The sequence below is a fragment of the Saimiri boliviensis genome, chromosome 5 (assembly GCF_048565385.1).
Source record: "Saimiri boliviensis isolate mSaiBol1 chromosome 5, mSaiBol1.pri, whole genome shotgun sequence".
Lineage (NCBI taxonomy): Eukaryota > Metazoa > Chordata > Mammalia > Primates > Cebidae > Saimiri > Saimiri boliviensis.
This window is the reverse complement of record NC_133453.1, coordinates 15,925,907-15,946,372: the sequence shown is the minus strand read 5'-3', so window position 1 is coordinate 15,946,372 and position 20,466 is coordinate 15,925,907. Positions and strand designations below refer to the sequence as shown.

Below are 20,466 nucleotides of genomic sequence, written 5' to 3'. Positions count from 1 at the left end.
ATCATTAGTGGGAATGCTATGCAGCCATAAAAAGGAATGAGATGATATCCTTTTTAGGGACCTGGATGGAGCTGGAAACCATTATCCTCAGCAAACTAACGCAGGAACGAAAAACCAAACACCACATCTTCTCACTTATAAGTGGGATCTGAACAATGAGAACACATGGACACAGGGAGGGGAACAACACACACTGGGGCCTGTCAAGGGGTGGGGATAGGGAGAGCATTAGGAAAAATAGCTAATGCATGCTGGGCTTAATACCTAGGTGATGGGTCGATAGGTGCAGCAAACCACCACGGCACATGTTTACCTGTGTGATAAAACTGCACATTCTGTATGTGTACCCCAGAACTTAAAATCACAATTTAAAAAAATCAGCTAGCATTTATTGATTCTTATTTCATTCTAAATACAGTTATTTTACACAGGCTTTTACATATAACTAATTTAATCTTCAAAATAAATGTGTGAGTTTAGACTATTATTATTGTCGTTTCTCAGACAAATAAACCCTAAATTCTCAATTTGATGGTATTTGAAGATGGGGCCTTAGGAGGGTAATTAGGTCATGAGGTAGAGCCTTCATGATAGGATCAGTGTTTTTATGAGAGCTCTCTCTCTCTCTCTCTCTCTCTCTCTCTCTCTCTCTCTCTCTCTCTGTCTCTCTCCCCGCCCGACTACCAACCCACCACCCACCCACCGCCCCATGTGAGGACACCAGAAAGAGAACCTTCACCAGAACCCAAGCATACTGGCATTCTGAACTCAGACCTCCATTCTCTAGAACTGTGCTAAATGAATTTCTGTTATTAAGCCAGCTAGTCAATGACATTTTTTTTATAGTAGCCTAACAGACTATTACAGACATTTGGGGAAGAGATCTGAACTGCATATTTAATGAGCTGATTCTGTAGGTTCTTAAACCACATTTTGAGTTTCAAGTGCCTGGATTTATTTTTATGTAAGGAACTGTGAAAATTCATTGTGTATGTATCCATTTCTCTGTTTTTCAATTTTATTATTAATATGCAATGACATGTTTATCATATGCTAAATACCTACAGCTATATATGTTTTTCCTGCACTTTGTAACCTCTTCTATAGATTCACAATCAAGTCTTGTGCCACGCTACAATAAAATCAACATAGCTTTGCGGGATGTTTTAATATTTAGTCAAAATATCTCTGCCAATAGCTTTACAAGGTCCATCAAACAACAATTTTATTTAAATTGGAATTGCATTAACTCTAGTGAATTTAGTAAGAAGTAATTCTTTATAAAATGTATTCTTTCTATTCAAGAACAAGGAATTCCTATATTTCCCTGAATCTTTTTAATGTCTGTTTTGAATTGAATCTTTGTGTCTGTTCCCAAATCCACACGTTGAAGCTCTAATCCCCAGTGGATCGTATTTGGAGGTGGGGCCTTTGGGAGAGAATACAGTTTAGAAGAAGTCAAGAGAGTGGGGCCCTCATCATGGGATTAGTGTCCTTATAAGAAGAGGAAGAGAGGAAGAGAGACTCTCTCTCTCTCTCTCTCTCTGTCTCTGTCTCTCTCTCTCTCTCTCTCTCTCTCTCTCTGTTCTTTTCTCTCTCTCCCATGCGAAGACACACAGCCAGAAGTTACAATTTGCAAGCCAGGATGGAAGCCCTGACCAGGAACCAAACCTGCCAGCATCTTGATCTTGGACTACCCAAGCTCCAGAACTGCGAAAAATAAAATTCTGTTATTTAAGCCACTCAGTCCTGTTTTCAAAGCCTGAGTTGACTAAAACGGTATCTTAGAAGAATCTTACTGTTTTCTCTAAATATGATCCTTATGTTCATATATTCAGTTGGTGTCCCTATGGAGCAATCTTATTATTTCTAGTAAGTTTCAAACTAGTTATTTTGGGTTTTTAGGTATAAAAACTATGGAGTCTCTTTGGAAATATTTTTTTTCCTCACTTACTTGGAGTTTAGTTTGGTTACTTCTATATTTAAATTTCCATTTATATTTGATTCTAAAAAAGATAATTTCATGTTCGTTATATGGGTACTTTTGAAATTTCTACTTGTGCAGAACATGTCATTGGATGAAATATATAGTCATGTATTCATTCAACAAACCCCTACCACTGGCTAGACATAGTCAATATGCTGGGGCCATGGGAACAGAAAGGAAGGGTTCTACTCTTAAGAAGTCTTAAGCAAAAACATTTGAACAATGAAATAAGAATGTTTGGTAGAGTATAAAAAATTAATGACTTTATTTTTAATTATACTTGGTATTTCATATACAGAGAGCAAGCATCCACTTTGAATGTGGTAAATTAGGACAAACTATGAGAGTAAGATAAATTTGACTTTTGAAAAGTACAGATATTATTCATTCAAAGAAGGGAGATGGTTGGTTGGAGTGGGGGTGTCTGATTCACTGGTATCCTTTGTTCAGCAAGATTTTTTTAATCATTTTTAGCATAGTGATGAATATATTGATGGTATTTCCGAAACCTTTACTAGAAAATATCTGTTGGACAAAACAAAGGAGGGATGTCTGAATGTATTCCTAAGTCTCTTGACATGGGAATATTTCATGTATTACCAGCTTGCCCCCTTGGCACTATAAATGTAGTTTTTGTGTGTGTTATTAGACCATAAATCTTTTACTTTTTCTATCTTTTTTAGCTACGAGTACACTGGATCTTGGAGCACCATATCGCCATCTGCTGCCCCACAACCCCTAAGTCATATGTGTGATTTCTGTCGAGATCTACATTGTTACAGGCAAAAATCACGAGGAGCATATGGTTCTCATTCTACCAAGACTTTCATTTCATGCTGTTACCAGAAGGGTTAGAAATCCTGATTGGATGAGAAAGAGATTAGCTTTTTCCCTAGTGGAATAATTTCATTATAACAGAGGGGTCACCTCCCTAAGCTAAATTGTGAAAAGAATAATAAAAAAAGTATAGATTATGGAAAAAATAACTAGAAAGACTTTGTTACAAATTTTGATATGACTTCAGAGAGTATATCCTCACTTCACGTATTTGAATAAACCCTTTAAAATTTAGGTAACTAAGTTGTTCTATTTCAATTCTCACTTTTCTCATTTACATCACTTTTATACAAGAAGCACTTTCCACCATCTGGCTGATGTATAGAAGAAGAAACATTTTCAGGACTTTGACTTTCCTGGTCTATCCAAGTTCACGGAAGGGACCTATTTAACCCCAAAGCATCAAACTCTATTAATGCAGTGTAACAAAAAGAGCTACACTCTACCCTGACTTGCGAACTTTAAAAGAAATATCAAATTATGTGATATCTCAATGCCTTGTTTCTTATTGACATCAGAAACATCCATGTATTTTATAAGGATGCATGAGTATAATTTGTGCTTTAAAAATATCTCAATACTTTGATTCTTGATATGAGGATTTTTAACTTAAATTTTGTCCAATGCACTTTTCTCCAGATACTATCGAAATGAGTAGAAGTGAGTCCTGGATTTGGCTCTAAGATTACTTGCAATAGTAAAGATCCTTTGCTGTTTCATTCAGTGAGAGCTAAAGTAGTGCTGGGGCCCTTCTCAGCCAATCCTCAAAGGTTTCACAAACTCCTATACACTAATATGTCTCCAGAGAAGAAATTGCTCCATCAGTGATATTAGTGACACCTAGAATGAGGAAAATGTGGGATTGAGAAAATGGGTTTGGTATAATGTGATGATTCTCAAGCTGTATTCTGTGACATAAAGAGAAAAAAAAGAAATAGAAAAGAAAAGCAGGGAGACAGGAAGGAAGGAAGGAAGAAATAAATAAAGAAAAAGAAAGAAAGAAAGGTAGGAAAGGAGGGAGGAAGGAAGGAAGGAAGGAAATGGGAAAAAACAGACACATTCCTAAAGTTGAAGATATGAAACTTAAAAGGCCATCTATTGTTATAATAGGCTTTCTCTATTCTTCTAAGATAAAAATGCCTTTTACTTTTTGAACTTTTATGATAAGAAAATGGCAGATTCTTCATTTTTTACACTTGGCAACTGTATGTCAGCCTCTCCTCACTTTGTTTGGATTATTCTGGTGCATGAAATCAAGGGGACTGAGAACTACTCTGTTGGCCAAAAATGAGAAGACCTGCAGTCAGCACAGTGACCATGAGTCTTAATCCTAATAAGGCAATAAACATGAGCTTGGAAGCAAGTCAGTTTACTAATCTTGGTATTAATTTTCTCATACATAGAAATGGGCTTTACACTAGAGCTTATTCAAGCTCTTTATAGTTCAAAATATAGACACACAGACTGGTAAAATTATCATTCATCATAAAGTATTTCTATTTTCTAAAATGTCTGCCAATAATTTTACCGTAAATAATTCTTTCCACTTTTGGTCATGTGCTGAAAGACAACATCTATGAGAACACTTCACTACCAAAAATAATGGCACATTAGTAAATCTCTTGATCACAGTGTGGTGGCTGTAGTTTAAAAGCGGTGCTTGGGGCACTTTTCTGCAATGTGCTAAGTTTTTAGAACCTTCATAAGACAGACAGAGAGAGAGAGAGTGAGAGAGAGAGAGAGAGAGAGAGAGAGAGAGAGAAAGAGAACGCCTTGGGATGGGGGAGAGAGTATGAGGTAGGTGTGACCTCTTCTCTTTCCCATTTATATACTCTTCTTTCTTTACTTTTAATCTTTCTAATTTTGCAAAATCCTTCTTAGAATTAAACGGAAGTCCTGTTCCAACCAAAAGCTGGATACACGAAGACCAAGAAATAAGTAATGAGTTTTAGGAATGCACTTCAGAACATGTGAAATAGAAAAGCTTTACAGTAATGCAATATGTTGATTTTATTTTTCCCCAGGTACTTACAAGTTAAAGAAATATAGTTTAAGTAAATCATAGTACAGTCCCAGATGACATTTAAGAATTAGGCAGGTGAACTTAAGTTTATTTTTGTAGTCTGCTGATGCATTAAAAACTAAATTCAGAAAACTATTTTCTAAGAAATTGGTTATGAATCTAGATGTTAAAAATAACTCTTGGGAAAATCAGCTTGCAAGTGAAGGTCATTTGCAGTGAGTTGCTGAAAAAGAATGTAAGGGTAAAAATCTACAGGTTACTATCAAATAATAAGCACATTTCCCCCTGTCAAAATTGGTATCATTCAGAAATGTATTGTATATTGTTCCTTTTTATAATAGTGCAAAATTAATACATTGAAACATCTACATTTTACCTTTTACTGAGGATGAGCAAGTCTGATAAAAAAAAACTTTGAACTTAATAACTACAAACACACACAAACACACCCACATATATCAGTTGTGGTATATAACAGGGTATATATGTATATATTCAGCAGAATATTAAGAACAGAATGAGGAGAGTCCTTGGGAAATATGAGAAATAGAATAACTAATTTTAACAATGAATTAATTTTAACGAGTCTGTAGGAATTAATGACATACATATGATAATTATTTTGCACCTTATTTTAATTGAAAACAAATGTGCAGTCTGAGTAAGACCTTTGTTCCACACACGTGTGTGCTGTACATATTCTTTCTAAGTGGGCTAGTTTTGTTCTCATGCCATGGGAGCAGGTGGCATGAAGCTGTTTTGATGAGGTTAAAAGGCTCCTCCTCTCTCTCCCCAAGCAGCAGCCTGAAGTACGTCAGCAGTAATTGTGTGCATGGCTCGGCTGTGCAGGGAGGGTGGAGGCAAAATTGATATCAAATAAGGGTATCAAACTGAGATCTAGATGTTCCATTTAAGTTGTTGCTTGTTTTCGTTAGCCACGCCCGGGATGAAAAGCTTATAACTTAAGCATTCTGTGTATTAAGAACATTTGTTTTCAATGGATTTATATTTTTCCTCTCCAAAAACACTGAATTAGTCCTATAGTGAATATAAATGAAGGGTGTTTCTTTACCCTCTTTTCCTTTTATTATTTACTAATCAGACTTCAGCTCAGTTGAATAAAAGAGAGAGGTTCTGTCGCCTAGATGTGAGGCCTTTAATGAGGATAGAAGCCCCCAGGGAGCCGAAATCCAAAGTAGAACGATGCCGCTTTCCGGTTTCTTGCAATTTCTTCAGTTGCTTCTTTTCCCTTTTCCAATGGGCCTAGTGAGCAGGAACTATCCAAGGTGCTAGAACGCTGGCAGCTTTGCCGTTCAATGCAGACGGATTGCAGAAACAGAGAAGAAAGATTACTGCTTATTTCAGAAGGTAGGTTCTTTGTTTCAGAATCCCTGATTAATCAGCAGCAGCTTCAACAGACTAAGGCAGCTGGAGAGGAGAAAGAGAAGCAGGAAGGGAGGGAGTCAGGGGCAGGGAGGGAGGGAGGGAGGGAGTGGAGGGAGAGAGAATGAGAGAGAGCTGGTTGTCACGGGGGAGGGACTATGCCACAAGCTGGGCTGCTCCAAACCTTCTGTATGTAAGTGGCAATGAGAAAGAACATCCTTTTGGCTGAAAGGAGACATTTAGGAAGGATGTTTCTGATTTTTTGTTTTCATTTCTTTTTTTCTTCGCAGAATATAATCAAATGAGGTACCTTAGCCAGCTTGGTGATTGCTTCGGGTCTTGTAATCATCTGTGTAGCAAAGTGGGTAAAATCATTCAATTTCTTCCCTGCTGGACCTGGAAGGAGAGGGGCTGTGTGATCATCCCCACCCATTAGCCATGCCCTCTTTTCTCCGAATGTCGATTTAAGGAAGCAAGCACCTGTCTTCTGCCACTGCATCTTCCTAGCAAACTTTAAAGGCCATTTTATCTGATAGGAAGGACATCGAGAATGCTCTGATCTAGTGATGAAGAATCTGGGAGTCGACACTTTTCCCATCCAGACACAATGCACTTTAACTGAAGAAACACTGAGCTGAACTACAAGTCTATTTCTTATGGTGCTGGATTACTCCTACAGAACTGCCCTGAGATCAACCGTGAGAGAGGGCTCTGACAGACACAAGTCACCTTCTGGTTATTGCACTTAGCTCTCCCTGGGGACTTAAATTTTGGTATGTATCTCATTTTTCAGATTCTCTAAGCATGCTAATCGAATCCAGCACTAAATAGATCAAACAATCTGGTGATAAAATGGAATGGATTTTAGTTAGGGCTACTTAATGCTGAAGTTTGCATGCCTTATTAGGTGGAGCAGAAATAAAGCCACAGTGAAGGCATCCAGGGCTTTAGTGAGCCTCAGGCTATTTTTACTCCCTTACCCACTTAGTTACATTACCATGGAAATGGTTAAACTAGATTTTCATTAGTAAAATAAGCCATGTTGAATTATTAAAAGCATTGAAAATGTTTTCCAGGGTATTAATTGGCATTCAAGTTGTGCATACTAGCTATTTATCCACTATTCCATACCATAAATATTTTACAACAGTCTCTTAGCACATTTGTGTCAGCAGTGCAAGCCCAATTTTACATTCTCAGGAAAAAAGGACACAGCACTCCCCAAAATTCAAAACTACCAGACAAACAGCAAAGCTGGCACTGCTTCTTCCTGACTGATTAGATATAAACTTCTTTTGAGACATATTTTTATACTATTCAATGTCTAAAAGACTTCGTTAGTCTCATCACAATAAATATTTTTTGTAAAACTTTAGGTGGACTTGTTTTACTTGGGACGTGTACTTATTTTGTTAGGGTGTCTCCATCTTAATTTTTCCAACTACTCAGCAATATTTGAAATACAAGACATGTGGGTATTTCATATCTGGAAAAACTGTTACATAAAATAATATTTTTCACTATCATGAGGAAATATTAAAATTGTTTTGGTGTTATAGAATTGAATTTTTCTAAATATAGTCAAAAAATAATGAAATTCATGTGAAATGTCTATATAATATAGTTTTAGTCATTTTAACACCCAAGCATTTATAACTAAGTAGTGTGGAATAACAAATATAGAGAAAGAGTGGAAATTAACTCCCTTTTTAATTCTTCACATTTTAGACAATGTTTCCATTTACTTTTTATATTTTCAAGTGCTAATTATACAAATTAATGAGAAAATGTGGGACACTAATGCAGAAATTATTTTGTTTTTCTATGGAAAGTGCAACATATATGAGCCAACTCAGCAAAGAAAGGGATTATGTGAAGGACATAGACAGTTTAGAATATTAGTGGAAACAGACCTGAGGAAAATATTACAACTTCACAAGGGACAGTGGAGAAGCCTAAGGACTTGAAGCATCTGTAAAGTTTATAAAGAGAAGCGTAAAAATGCTAAACACAAGACGGTAGGCTATTGTTTTAAAAAAGAAATAAATTACAGACTCCCAATTCAATTAGATCGTTTCCATTGTAGCTCCAGTCAGCAGTTTATTAAACTGACTACATCTACTTTGCAAATAATGCCTTGTAAGCATCTAGATCCATTTGGCCCAAGTCTTCTAAAAGTATCTCAGCCACTGGCATTTTGCATGAGTCTCTAATATTAATGGAAATGTACTATCTCTTTAGACCATGGGCAAACAACACCATGACAACCTGAAAGATGAGGGGGGATATCCAATTCATGATGCTACTGCATTAACACCATTTATACCTATTTTACTCCTTTTGGGAAGAGAGAGAGTGGAGAAAAACTCACTGCAAAGTGATCTGCTTTCTGAGAAAAAAGCAATCAGTGTCTTTGTAGTCACTTTAGCAAGCTTTCTTGGTTGTAACTTCAACATTTCCCATTTTGGGCAGAACAGCTGCATTTTGATGACACTGAGAATGAGAAAACGAGTGTGACCATTTGTGGGGTAGAGAGTAGGATTTCAAGCATAATCAAAGTAAAATTATAGGAGTCCTGCTTGACAAATTATAATATTTTATGAGAAAAACAATTTTGACATGGTTTACATGTGTTATGGGTTATAACCAGGCTATCTAGTCTGATGATTTGGTCCTACATGAAGTCAGCAAATTTTAAACATTAATTTGCATATGTATTTTACATATGTATCAGAAGCCTGTTTAAATACTTACATTTTCGTACACAATGTGTTTTCAAATAGGTTTGAGTAGATGCAAAAGTTGAAAAAGATCTTTTTCTCCTGCTGAACAAAAACAACAAAAACAGTCAAAATAGCCTTGGGCAACTTTTATTGGATCAATCCTACTAGAAAAAGAATAGGATTCTCTATCTCAAAGAAGATGCAATGATTGGAGTCGGAAGGAATCTCAGATCGTAATAACTCAAATTCTAATAGCTTCCTCACAGAATTGAGACAGATGTGGTTTAAAGACCCCAAAAATATATAAAGATGGAAACTAGAAAACTTTCTCCTCTGCAAATAAAATGAAAACACAAATGTGAAGTATAATAAAAGTATAATATTTAAGTTTTTATCAGGAAATGTATTCCATTCTATGTATTGTGTTCTTCTGGCTGGTCACAAGTAACATTATAATAATCACACAAAATAAACTATCTTATTATAGCTATAAGATTATCCTGTAGGATTAACTGTGGACTAAAATTAAGGAAGCTTCTCATAGATGTTCAGGTGTTAGGATTAGGAAGCTATTCTTCCCAAAAACAAACTTTTTCCCTCTACCACTTAGTATATGTAGCAAATAACCAAATTAATGAAGTTGTCACAACTTTATATCTTGGAAAATAAAAGTTTCAGATGGAGAATAGCTCTATATCAGAAATTCCAGATAAATACCTTAATAAAAGTAAAAAGGACCTGTGCCTATAAAGGCTACTGGACTGACTTACTCAGATGATACTACTACCTATAAAACCCTGCTTTTGGTAAATGGAAATAAATTCCCCTTGGAAGGCTCTGCCCAACAAATCAGTGTACATGTCCATTCCAGCCAGTCCTTATAGAGCTAGAGTAGTTGATAGCACAATGCATGAAATTGCACTCATGGGGGAATTTGTTCTGAAGCAAAGAGAAAATAAATGCTTAACCATATATAAGAAGGAGGATGAGAAGGAGGATGGCATGCCTAATATTTATCTGACTCTTTGTACACCCTTGATTCAACAATAGCTTGTAATTAATTAAGAGCCCTCTATACCATGGGGAACTCAATCTTGATATTAGTTGGTGACACATTAAATACACTTTGGTAGATTGAGATCACATTGATACCTCAGTTTACAAAGGGAATAGCCCATGTGAATCTATAATCTTAGTTCAATTCTTTTGCATATACACCTGTCTTAAAAATGCTGCTTTTTTTAAGCTTTGAAACTAAGGGTCAGGTAATGTCTTAGCTTCTTGATTTCTCTGAATGGAAGCAGTAGCAGGAAACAATAGAAAAGAAAAAAATGAGCTGATTTTTAAATTTTTTATTGTTTCTATGAATTCCATTTGGACATACCATACTTAGCTTATGCTCCACATGTGTATGGTTTTATTTCAGTGGAAACAATTGTAAAGAAATGAATGTTACTTTCGGCTCTAGGTTCAGCATTGGTAAAGTATAATGATGGCCTTGCACAAAAGAAAATAAGAAAACGGTTAACTCAATAAAAAGTTAAATGCTTAGTATTTAACATATGGTAAGAATTCCACCAGTTTAAGTTGGTGCAATATAGCAGGGTGGAATGAAATTTTGAATTTTGGGAAGTGTCACAGTATGATACAAAGTAATCCTTGTTAAGGGTGTGGTCAACATGATGTAAGTAACAAAGTGAAAGAATAAAATAAAGCTGAAAGATTAATCATAGAGTTGTGTGAAAGCCAACATCTGTAGCTTATATTAGATGGCTGTGATTCTAGATAAGAGTATAAAAATTTAAACAAAAGGAGTCTTTTGTGAATGCAGAATACCACAGTGGAGGAAAGGCAGAGAAGGAGGATGTGAAGGTATCTGTAGATTGCACAGGAAATCCCCTCTGTGTTCATTTTAGGTGCTTTCCCATGAGGGTTCCTGCCACAAATTTTAAATGTTAGCCACAAATTTCACGGATGCACACACAGGGTTGCTCTACTTGTATCAATATTGTGCACTGCAAAAACACATCTGTCTTCTAAATGAAGACCATGGATGCTCATTTTCAACCAACACTCAGCGAGCAGGGAAGGGGCTGAAATAATACGATTTGTTTTGAGCAAAAATGGCAACAGACTCAATGAACTTAATTAAAGGGGATGAACTCAATTAAAAGGGATGCCTGTAGAAAAGCCAGAGTTCCTCCTTAGTCTCACCTACTCTGTTATGCACCAGTTAACAGTTCAGTATGCCAAATTCCCTTACCTACTGAGACAGAGCTAAAGATGCTACCTGGAAGAGAGGGGTCTGTTTGCCTCTTAACCAATAGGGTCTTCTAGGATGCTGACACAAGATCCTATGCTTAAGGCAAGTCTTTATAATATGCTTGTATACAGCATTTTTACTTAAGGGCCAGAAATAAACCGATTGAATATCCAACAGTCAAAATGCAGACAAGTTTTTGGTGGTTTGCAACATACCTTATTCAATATCTATCTTAGCTGTAAATGTAAATTTCTGAAAGACAAAGAGATGTATGGTTATATTTGTCGGTGAGTTCTCACTGCTTTGAAATGGTACCAGCTGTAATGAAGTAGGCAATGAACGTAAGGTCTGCTTTCTCTAGTGAGGACATGAATCTATTTACTCATACTTCAGTTGCCTGAGAAACACTCTTTGGCTTGGAAGGGTGGAGACCAAAGGTTTGAAAGATGAGATGAGCTTTGTGGTCCATATATCCGAGTTTCCTTATTTTCTACATGTGAACAATGGGGGACAATGGATACATGGGGCTGCCCATATATATTTGATTGGTGGAAAAATATGTTAACTCCTCCATTTACACATGCATGATTAGGGAAGTTGAACTACACTAAACGTTGTACTCACTTTTGTTTTAAAGTAAAATTACATTCATCAAGGGGTTATATTGTTATTAAATATAATTCTAGTCACAGTTAAGAACTGGGAAACTATCTAATAGTAACATTAGTGGCTAACAATTATGGTTAAATTTATGGAATACTTTTATGCATTTCTAACTCAATCTTCACAACATGAGTCTATTCCAACTACCATTTTTTTTAAAATGTGGAAACTGAAGCTTAAAAACATTAATTAACTTATGCAAACTCTTAGAGCTAGAGGTACCTTCACTGGGATTTATAGAGTATTCTGCCAGCCTCCTCATCTGTGCCCTTCAGGACAGTCTCACAGACTCCTCAATATAACAAACTGTTATACTTTTTACGTGCAGACAAGTAAACAAAAAGGTGTGATGTTTAGACATTGATAGGGCCTGTTTCCAATAACACGATTATTGAAAAATGGTTCCTGTTCACCCTTAAAAATAGTGAAAATAAGACACGTATGACCAACCATGAAGTCCACCTGAATCAATACTAGTCACAAAATTGCAATGATTTATTTTGCTCTAACCCTGACATACAGACATCTAGAGGGACATAATTCTACCTTCCTTAGGACCTGTTCATAATACATGCTCAATAAATACTTGAATTAATGAATGGTCATGGAATTTAATACTTTTCTAGAATTAGGTGGCAGGAGCATGTGTATGAATATTTATTTAATTTTCATTACTTTGAAGTTTCAGTAGATGCAATGGTTGATCTTCATTTCAAAACATTTGATCTCCATTTTTTAAAAAAGAAATACATTTCTACAGTGTAAAAACTTTGTAATATTATTAACATATTCTCAGAACAAAAATAATTTCAACTCCAGTCAATTTGAAAGACCACTTAGGAAGATAATTAGCTTTCAGAGGTAAACAAATAATCTTATTGATATTTGGAATACGTAAACTGTGTAAGAATCTCTGGTGTCATTTTGGTTGGAGGAAAACTTAAGAAAAAGTAATAATGGGTAATAATGGCTTATTCAATTGGGAAATATACAATTTTGCTAGAGGGCAAAGAAGGAATGATCATCTTCCAGCTGGAGTCATTACCTCTAGAATTCTTGTAATAGTGGCTTGGCTTCCTTAACTTTGGTAGAATTAATTGTCATGAAGTTATGCTGATTTTTCTTTTATCCAGGCACTACTAGTACTGAAGTCTTTGATAGAAGTGAATTCCTGACAATGGCAATGCTTTAGCTCTCTGAGAATCATTTTCTTATATTTTTCCCTAAATTGTAATCATTTGTCACATTAATTTACTATTCTGAATGTCCATCGTGTAAGCATCTAATCTGATTGACTGATACTAAAATACAATTCAGTTACACTACATAGTTGGAATTAAAAGGCCATTTCATTTGCTAACCCATTACAGCTTAACATAGAACAAAACATACTAAAACTTAACATCAAAAAATCAAGACTCAGCAAATAGCCTTATCTAGCCTCCAATTTCAATAATTTCTAGGATGGGAGAGAAAATCTTGAAATTCAGGATGGGTTCCAAATATGGATTGACTGGCAGCTGAAATGTTAATAAAGTCTGATGAAAAGTAAAATTTCCATAGTTATGATCCAGGATTTGGAACATGATCATACTTGCAAAAAAATCAGAATGAAAATGATTTGTAATTGAAAAAGTGAAAGTCTGGGAGTTTTACATCAAATAGTTGGGATGATATTTTTAAAATATCTTCAAAGTCTTTTAAAGAAAGTAAAACATGTAAGGGAATTGACAACTTTTGAATGGAGATTTTTTTTTTCCCCTTGTTAATTGATTTTGCTTCTGGTTTTTCAATCTCACTCAATGATACTAGTTTCTGATACCACAATGAACACACAGTTAGGACAGTAAGACTTCCTTCCATCCGTTTGTCCATCTACCCATCTATCCACACATATCCATTTGACATTACTATTGCTGCCAGTCTTCCTTCCATAGTTTTAAATGATAATATTAGCTAATAGTATTAGATATTGGCTGTTGCTGAACACTATTCTAAATTATTTTTATTTTATTCTAAATTATTTACAGTTTTCACCTCTCCTAATCTTCACATCAGCAGGAGGTAGGAGTTACTACTACTATCACTTTACAGTTGAGAGTAATATATTCTGGTTGAAAGTCCTATGCTTTTTTTGTTTTGTTTTGATTTAATTTTGGTTTCTCAGTCATACTTTCTGAGCCTCAAGTTTTTAAAACCTCATGTAACAGTGAGACAACAGTTGTCAATGCTTGAATTACCAGACTGGTCAGAATTAATGTGGTCCTAGTGATCTATGATATGTTAGTTACAGTATGAAGGCATTATGGAGGATCATTATGGAAAGAAACGAAAGGTTAAAAAGGATTATTTCCTAGACAAGTTATATTAGAAACATCTTTCTTTTACTGCTACTATATTTTGCATAAATACTTCAGATTCATACATTTTAATTTTAAAAACTAAGAAAAATCACATATATGTACAAAAGTTCTTTCCAGATAATTACATCATTTTATTTGAAATTGAACAGAAAAGTCTTTCTGGAAATGAGAAATATGTGAAGCTTGGATCTTACATATCTTATTGTATAAAAACACTTTCTGAGAAACAAAATTATTATTATAATTATGCAAACCAAATGTTTATCTTTGCATATGGTATTTATACCTTCACATCATCTTTTAGTTCAAGAGCTCTGGCCTTTGTCCTGCCAGTGTAGCTGCTTTGAGAGACAGTTTACTACTCGGGTAGCATTTATTTAATATTTACTTCAAATACTCTGGTTGTAATTATTCTAGTGAGATATTTTCTCCAATTGGATTCTGTCCTATCTTCAGAGATTTGAGTTATTAAGGATAATAAACAACACCTTGGTTTTTTTTTTCCCCACCCTCGATAAAAGTATAATGTGTTCTCACCCTGTAGGCAGTGTTCCTCTTTACATGATATCCTCCAAGATGATGGGTTCTAATCCCGAGGAAGATCCTTTGGACACATTTCTCCAGTACATAGAGGATATGGGGATGAAGGCCTACGATGGCTTGGTTATTCAGAATGCATCAGACATTGCTCGAGAGAATGATCGCTTGAGAAATGAAACTAACTTGGCCTATTTGAAAGAGAAGAATGAAAAACGCCGAAGACAAGAAGAAGCAATAAAGCGGTAAATATAAATAAAATTATTTCGAGTTTTGTGCATACGAGAAAGTCTGCAAGTGCTGCTAAGGTTGCGACGTTGTCACTTGGTCAGGAAAGGTCTTTCAGAGTCAGTTAGACTTAATGAGAGCACGTGAAAGTGACTCCTCAGCTCTAACAAAAACACCACCCACCCTGCCAACAGCATCCTTGGTTAACAAAAGTTGTTTCATTGTGTTTTGTGCATATGCAGCTACAAACGAGATGGGGGGAAATTCAATTTCCTCTTAACAAAAACTCATGCTCAATATCCATTTGGCAAAGGTAAGAGGGAACACACAAACCCTTTAATAGCCCAAGTTTGATGAAAATCCCAACCTTTAATAGCCTTTGGTTATAGCTCTTACCTTTAAATAGAGCTCATCTTCTTTCTAGATTATGACCAAGACACATCAATAATTAGAGTCACATGAGCCTCTGAAGCCAGGTAGAATCCTCAGGGTGTGCTCTACCTATGCAGAATTTTACAGCTGTTAAATTTCTTGTTTGGAACCAAGTGCCACAAGTTTGTTCAAACAGAATTACTTTTATGATGCAAAAATTACCAGCTACTAGCTGATGAGCCCCAGATTGTGACCTTCCAAATTGAGGTTAAATTTCCTAGAGGGCTAACACCAAAAGAAGAATGCACATCTTTTGATTTTTTTAAAAGAATGTTACACTGTTTTCAGTTTGCATGTGTGTGTGTCTTCTGGTGGTACAGGTAGACACCTGTGTCTGATGGGGTCCTGTTTCTTCAATAAAGTTCATTTACTAAGTGCAAAATCCAGAATATAGGGAATTAATCCTTATCAATTAGCTTGATAACTGAATAATGATAATATGGAAGATATTTTGATGGTTCACTGGGAGATTTTTCATCTAATCTGGCATTAATACTTTTGCTTATCATCTCTGAATGCTATATTTTAAAAAATATTTTAAAATAAACTATTCATGCTTATAAAGAAGTTAGGTAAGATCACACTACTCCAATCATTTAATTTAAAATAACTTTATGGAGCTAGAGACTATTTGAAAGCAAACAACTAGAAATAGAAATGAATGGTTTATGAATGAATAGAAATAAATGAAATAGAAATAGAGGACTGTTTTAAAAGAGTCCTCTATTTTCTCTGAACTATTAAAATAAAAATATATTCTGTTATCAGGTATAAAAGTCGCATAACTGATAACATTTTACAATGGCATGTATTTAAATTTGATTAATTTGTTGTTGAGTACTATGTTATTTTGATTTCTAACCAATTTTAATGGGTATAATGATTCCTTTCTAGGGTGTATAAATGCCTTCTTAGGACTTTTTTTTTCTGTGAAGTATTTTTGATGGACTTCTTTGTGTATGTGAGCTTTTAACTTTAGTTCTGTGAGTCTGAGCTTTCTAAAATTCAAAATACAAAGGATGGCCTACATGTTTTTGAAAGTAACTTCAAAAATCTAAAGCCTGAAGTTTGCAATCTTGACATTAACGCTCAATAATAAATCCTTTTCTATAAGCTTATAAATAAAATTATTTTCTGGAATATTCCATTAGATCTTACAGAACACCCAAGGTGTGCTTGTTACTGTACTACTGTCTTCTGATTTTCATTAACAAGATTCAGTAGGTTTCTATTTAAAGATTCATAGTTATTAAGACAAGAAAGATGGCTAATTTTTAGGTGGTTAACTGTCAAGTGTTCAAAAAGGGGCATTACCTTAGAGGTTTAAAGTCCAAGGGACTTAGGAACAGGAATTTAGGTAGAGGGAGACATAGCAAAACCCTGTCATTACATAGTAAGTGAGGTCTAAGTAATCCATTTATGTAATCTTTGAATTGATTCCTGCTAGTCTGATAAAGTAATATTTTTCAGAACTATGTTAATAGCATAAAAGTAAAGATAATTCAGTTCACACATTGAATTGAAGAAGTCCCACGTGATCTGGAGACATTCACTTTCACTCACCCCATCAACAGAAGATAAAACTTGAGTTTAGTCATGCTTGAGAATAGAGCAAAAGACAGAAGTAAATCATCCATTATGTTGTGACCTAACTGGTGAGAGATAATGTTAGTTTGCACTGCGATGATAGTAGTAAAGGTGGTGTAAAATAATCAAATTATTGGCACCATCTGAATTTTCTGATTGATGAAATGCAGTAGTTGAGCAAGATAAAATAATTAATTAGAGGTGGCTCTCAAATTTGTTCTGTTGTTGTTTTCTATTTTATTTTGTTTCTGCCTAAACTAGCAGAATGATGTTTTCATTTAATGGAATGGCAAAGACTAAAAGAGGAACAAGATTAGGGTAAGTGATGGGGGAATGGGAGCTCAGCTTTGGTATGACAATTTCATTAAGACTTTTAAATGTACAAGTGGAGTTGATGGAGAGGCAGCTGAGTAAAGAATCTGGAAGTTACAGGAGAATTCCAAGCCAAAGGTACAAATGTGAGAGTTGTAGTCTATGATTTCACCATCATGAGCCTATATGAGGATAACTAGAACTTAAATTTAAATAGAGATGATAAAAAGAACCCAGCATTGCTCCCTGGATGCATCTGATGGCTCATGTGTAGGAACAGTGGAAGAATCCAGTAAGAACAGTTAGTGAGAGGGGAGAACCATAAAGGAGAATGATGCCTTAGAGTGAAATGTCAAAAGAGATTAAAGAAGAAAGAAACATTTGGCTGATACGTCAAATATATTGAAGCCTGAGAACTGACCATTGTTTTTTACCACATTTGTGTTATTAACAAGAGCAATTTCATTGAAGGGCTAGGAACAAAACCCAGTGGGATTATGTTCACAAGAGAATGGAAATAAAGGATTTGAAGCAAAATATAAATAATTATTTTGGGAACTTATGAGATTACAAAATTAAAAATATAGTAGTTGGAGGAGCAAGTGGCATCTGTGGCAGTTTTTTTTTTTAATTTTGTTCCTGTAAGAAGGGGGAACATTAGCATATTCAAAATGTGGATGTGAGTGCTTTCTGTAGAAAGAGAAATATTGATGACTTAGAGAAAGGGAAAAATTACTGTTAAAGTGTCTTTGAGTAGGTAGGAAGGGAGGCACCTAGGACATTTTAGATGGAACACGGACTGCTCAGCCCTCCTAAGAGGACATATACCACAGTATGTGGATGGATATATAATGGATGAATGAAAGACTAAAAACTTGTGTGAAAAATCTCCAAACCTGGTTCTTTAAAGTCAATATGTAGATTTAAATCAGAAGGCAAATTATGGAGGTAAAACTTGTGAAAAAACCATTAGAACAGCTGAGAATAAATAGTAGAAAAAGAAACTGAAGGGTGGAAATAAAGAACAGTCCTTTCTCCCTGTTTCTCCAAAAACCAGTATAGTTAATAGCTGCCGAGTGGAGAAGAGCTAGAGCCTTGGGTCTAGGACAAGATCTCGTCAAAAATAGCAGGCTAGAAAAGTAAACCAAGATGGAAGCCTGTTCCATGCCTACACTGTGGAAGCACAGAAGAATTACACCATCAGAACACACTCAGACTTCACCTCAAAGACAATCACAGGTAGAGACTCAGATGGCAGCAGGAACACTGACCAGGTGCACATATGGGAGACAGTCATTTGTGAGGCATGCCCCAAGCCTGGCGAGGTCAATCATATCCCAAACACTATTTTTTACTGTCCTCACAGTCAGCACATGCACTAGGATTTGAAAAATGTAGTGTGTGTCTTGCTATCTAGAACTTTCCTTTCTTTCCTATTCTCCTTCCCCTACATATTTTTCTAGAATTTTCATTTAAAATATACGTATCTTTGGAAGGGACAGAATACTAGTAAAGTTTTCTGGTTGTTGAGATTTCTCAGGTGTCTTTCTTTTCCAAAATCAGGACCCACGTACAGTGTGAGGACAGAGGTAGTATATGGATAGGTAAGGGAGGAAGTTGGAGAGAGAAAAGCAGAACAGGCCAAACAAATGATGATAGGACAGGAGAAGGAAGCTAAAGTCTTAAGCCTCCTCATGATAGATGGTTGTGGAATCTCACGTGTTCTAGTCTCAGCACTCACGGTCACGTCCAAATTCAATTTTATTTGATTCATATGGTGACTGGGTATCTTGGAGTTCTGATAATTGAAAAATAATAACAGTCTTTTATTCTCTCCTCAAACTGTATTTTTGGAATGGCTGCCACTTTCTTAATAAAAAAAATATTTTCAATATTTTGAGAAAGTCCATAGCAAGATCCTAGTCATACTGACATTTTCAGATTCCAGGGATGATGAAAGATACAGAAGACCAACATCTAAATCTAACACATATTTTAATATTTTTAATATGCAATTTACATTGAGTAGAGAGAATTCAATTTGGCATTAATAAATATAGTCTAAGTAATTAAAATTATATGACATAACTGTTGGATGCCTTTAAAAAATATACTATGATTTAGTGTATAGAATATACATGCTAAAAAAATCTGAAGATGGGGCATGTTTGACCTTGAAAAGGCATTGATTATAATTCTCTGTGAAATATGCCAGTTGCAATTTCAGAAACGTGCAGACTGCCAAGGATTGCTTAAAAAATGGAAATAGGATTTCATATGATTGACCTTCTGGATCACATATGTGCTGAAATGCCTTTTGTGCTGAAGCTGGGGAGCTTAAAACACTGAGCTCTAAGAAAAAAGAATATCCTCTTCACTTTCTCAGTGTTCTAAGTCACTTAGGCTTTCTGAGCCCAATTCCTTATTTTTAAACTAACTTGAGCACATTGTCACTATTAACTGTCTTGTACCTTCCCTTCCATTTCTCAAATAGGATTTTACTCAAATCTGGCTGGGTGAAAAATATCAAATAAATTAAAAAATGATGCTGTTAGTGTTTTTCTTAACAGCTTCAAATAACATTTGGTGAGAGAGAGAAAAAGACTTAAAGGAAACAAGTTAATGGAGAATGAAAAAATATTTTAGTAGCTCATCTTTTCTGCTATTTTAAATCCTAATGGTTTTGTGCAGGCACTGTTAAATGAGATTTACTTTTTTATGAAAAACCTATAATAAAACAGACACACAAAACCTATAGCTTCACAGAAATCAGTTGAAAAACCTATAAGAAAATAAACATACAAAACCTACAGCTTCACACAAATGAATTCCCTTGAGATGAATTGCAAAATCCCAGTTTATCATGTGAGTGAGTGAAAAGGTAAGAAACAGGAATGATAGTCAAGTATTGAAACATTGACAAGCTCAGGAACCAGCCAATGAGAAGGCAAGTGACCAATGAGAACAGAGTCCAGGCACAAATGTCCCTTAAGGCAGTATCTGGATGTACTTGTGAACATAAGGCTCTCCTTGGAGGTTGACTATTTACAGGCCACCAAGTTTTGGCCATTAAGTGATGATATTCACTGAGAAGGACAGGCAATCCAAAGATCATCTGACACATCAAA

At 35.3% G+C, this 20,466-nt stretch overlaps 1 protein-coding gene across 3 annotated transcripts in view; it reads left to right on the top strand.

Annotated features, from left to right (window-relative positions):
• Positions 1-5,666: 5,666 nt before the first annotated feature.
• NYAP2 (neuronal tyrosine-phosphorylated phosphoinositide-3-kinase adaptor 2) overlaps positions 5,667-20,466 on the top strand; it is a 303,720-nt gene continuing 288,920 nt past the window's right edge. For 2 of the 3 annotated variants that reach the window (XM_074398947.1, XM_074398948.1), the window contains exons 1-2: positions 6,390-7,003; positions 14,787-15,024. In XM_074398947.1, the coding sequence (XP_074255048.1) occupies positions 14,804-15,024 (221 nt within the window). In that variant the 5' untranslated portion in view covers positions 6,390-7,003; positions 14,787-14,803. Of the gene's footprint in view, positions 6,216-6,389; positions 7,004-14,786; positions 15,025-20,466 lie in introns of those variants that run through there. The other variant, XM_003925465.4, reaches the window with a different exon arrangement.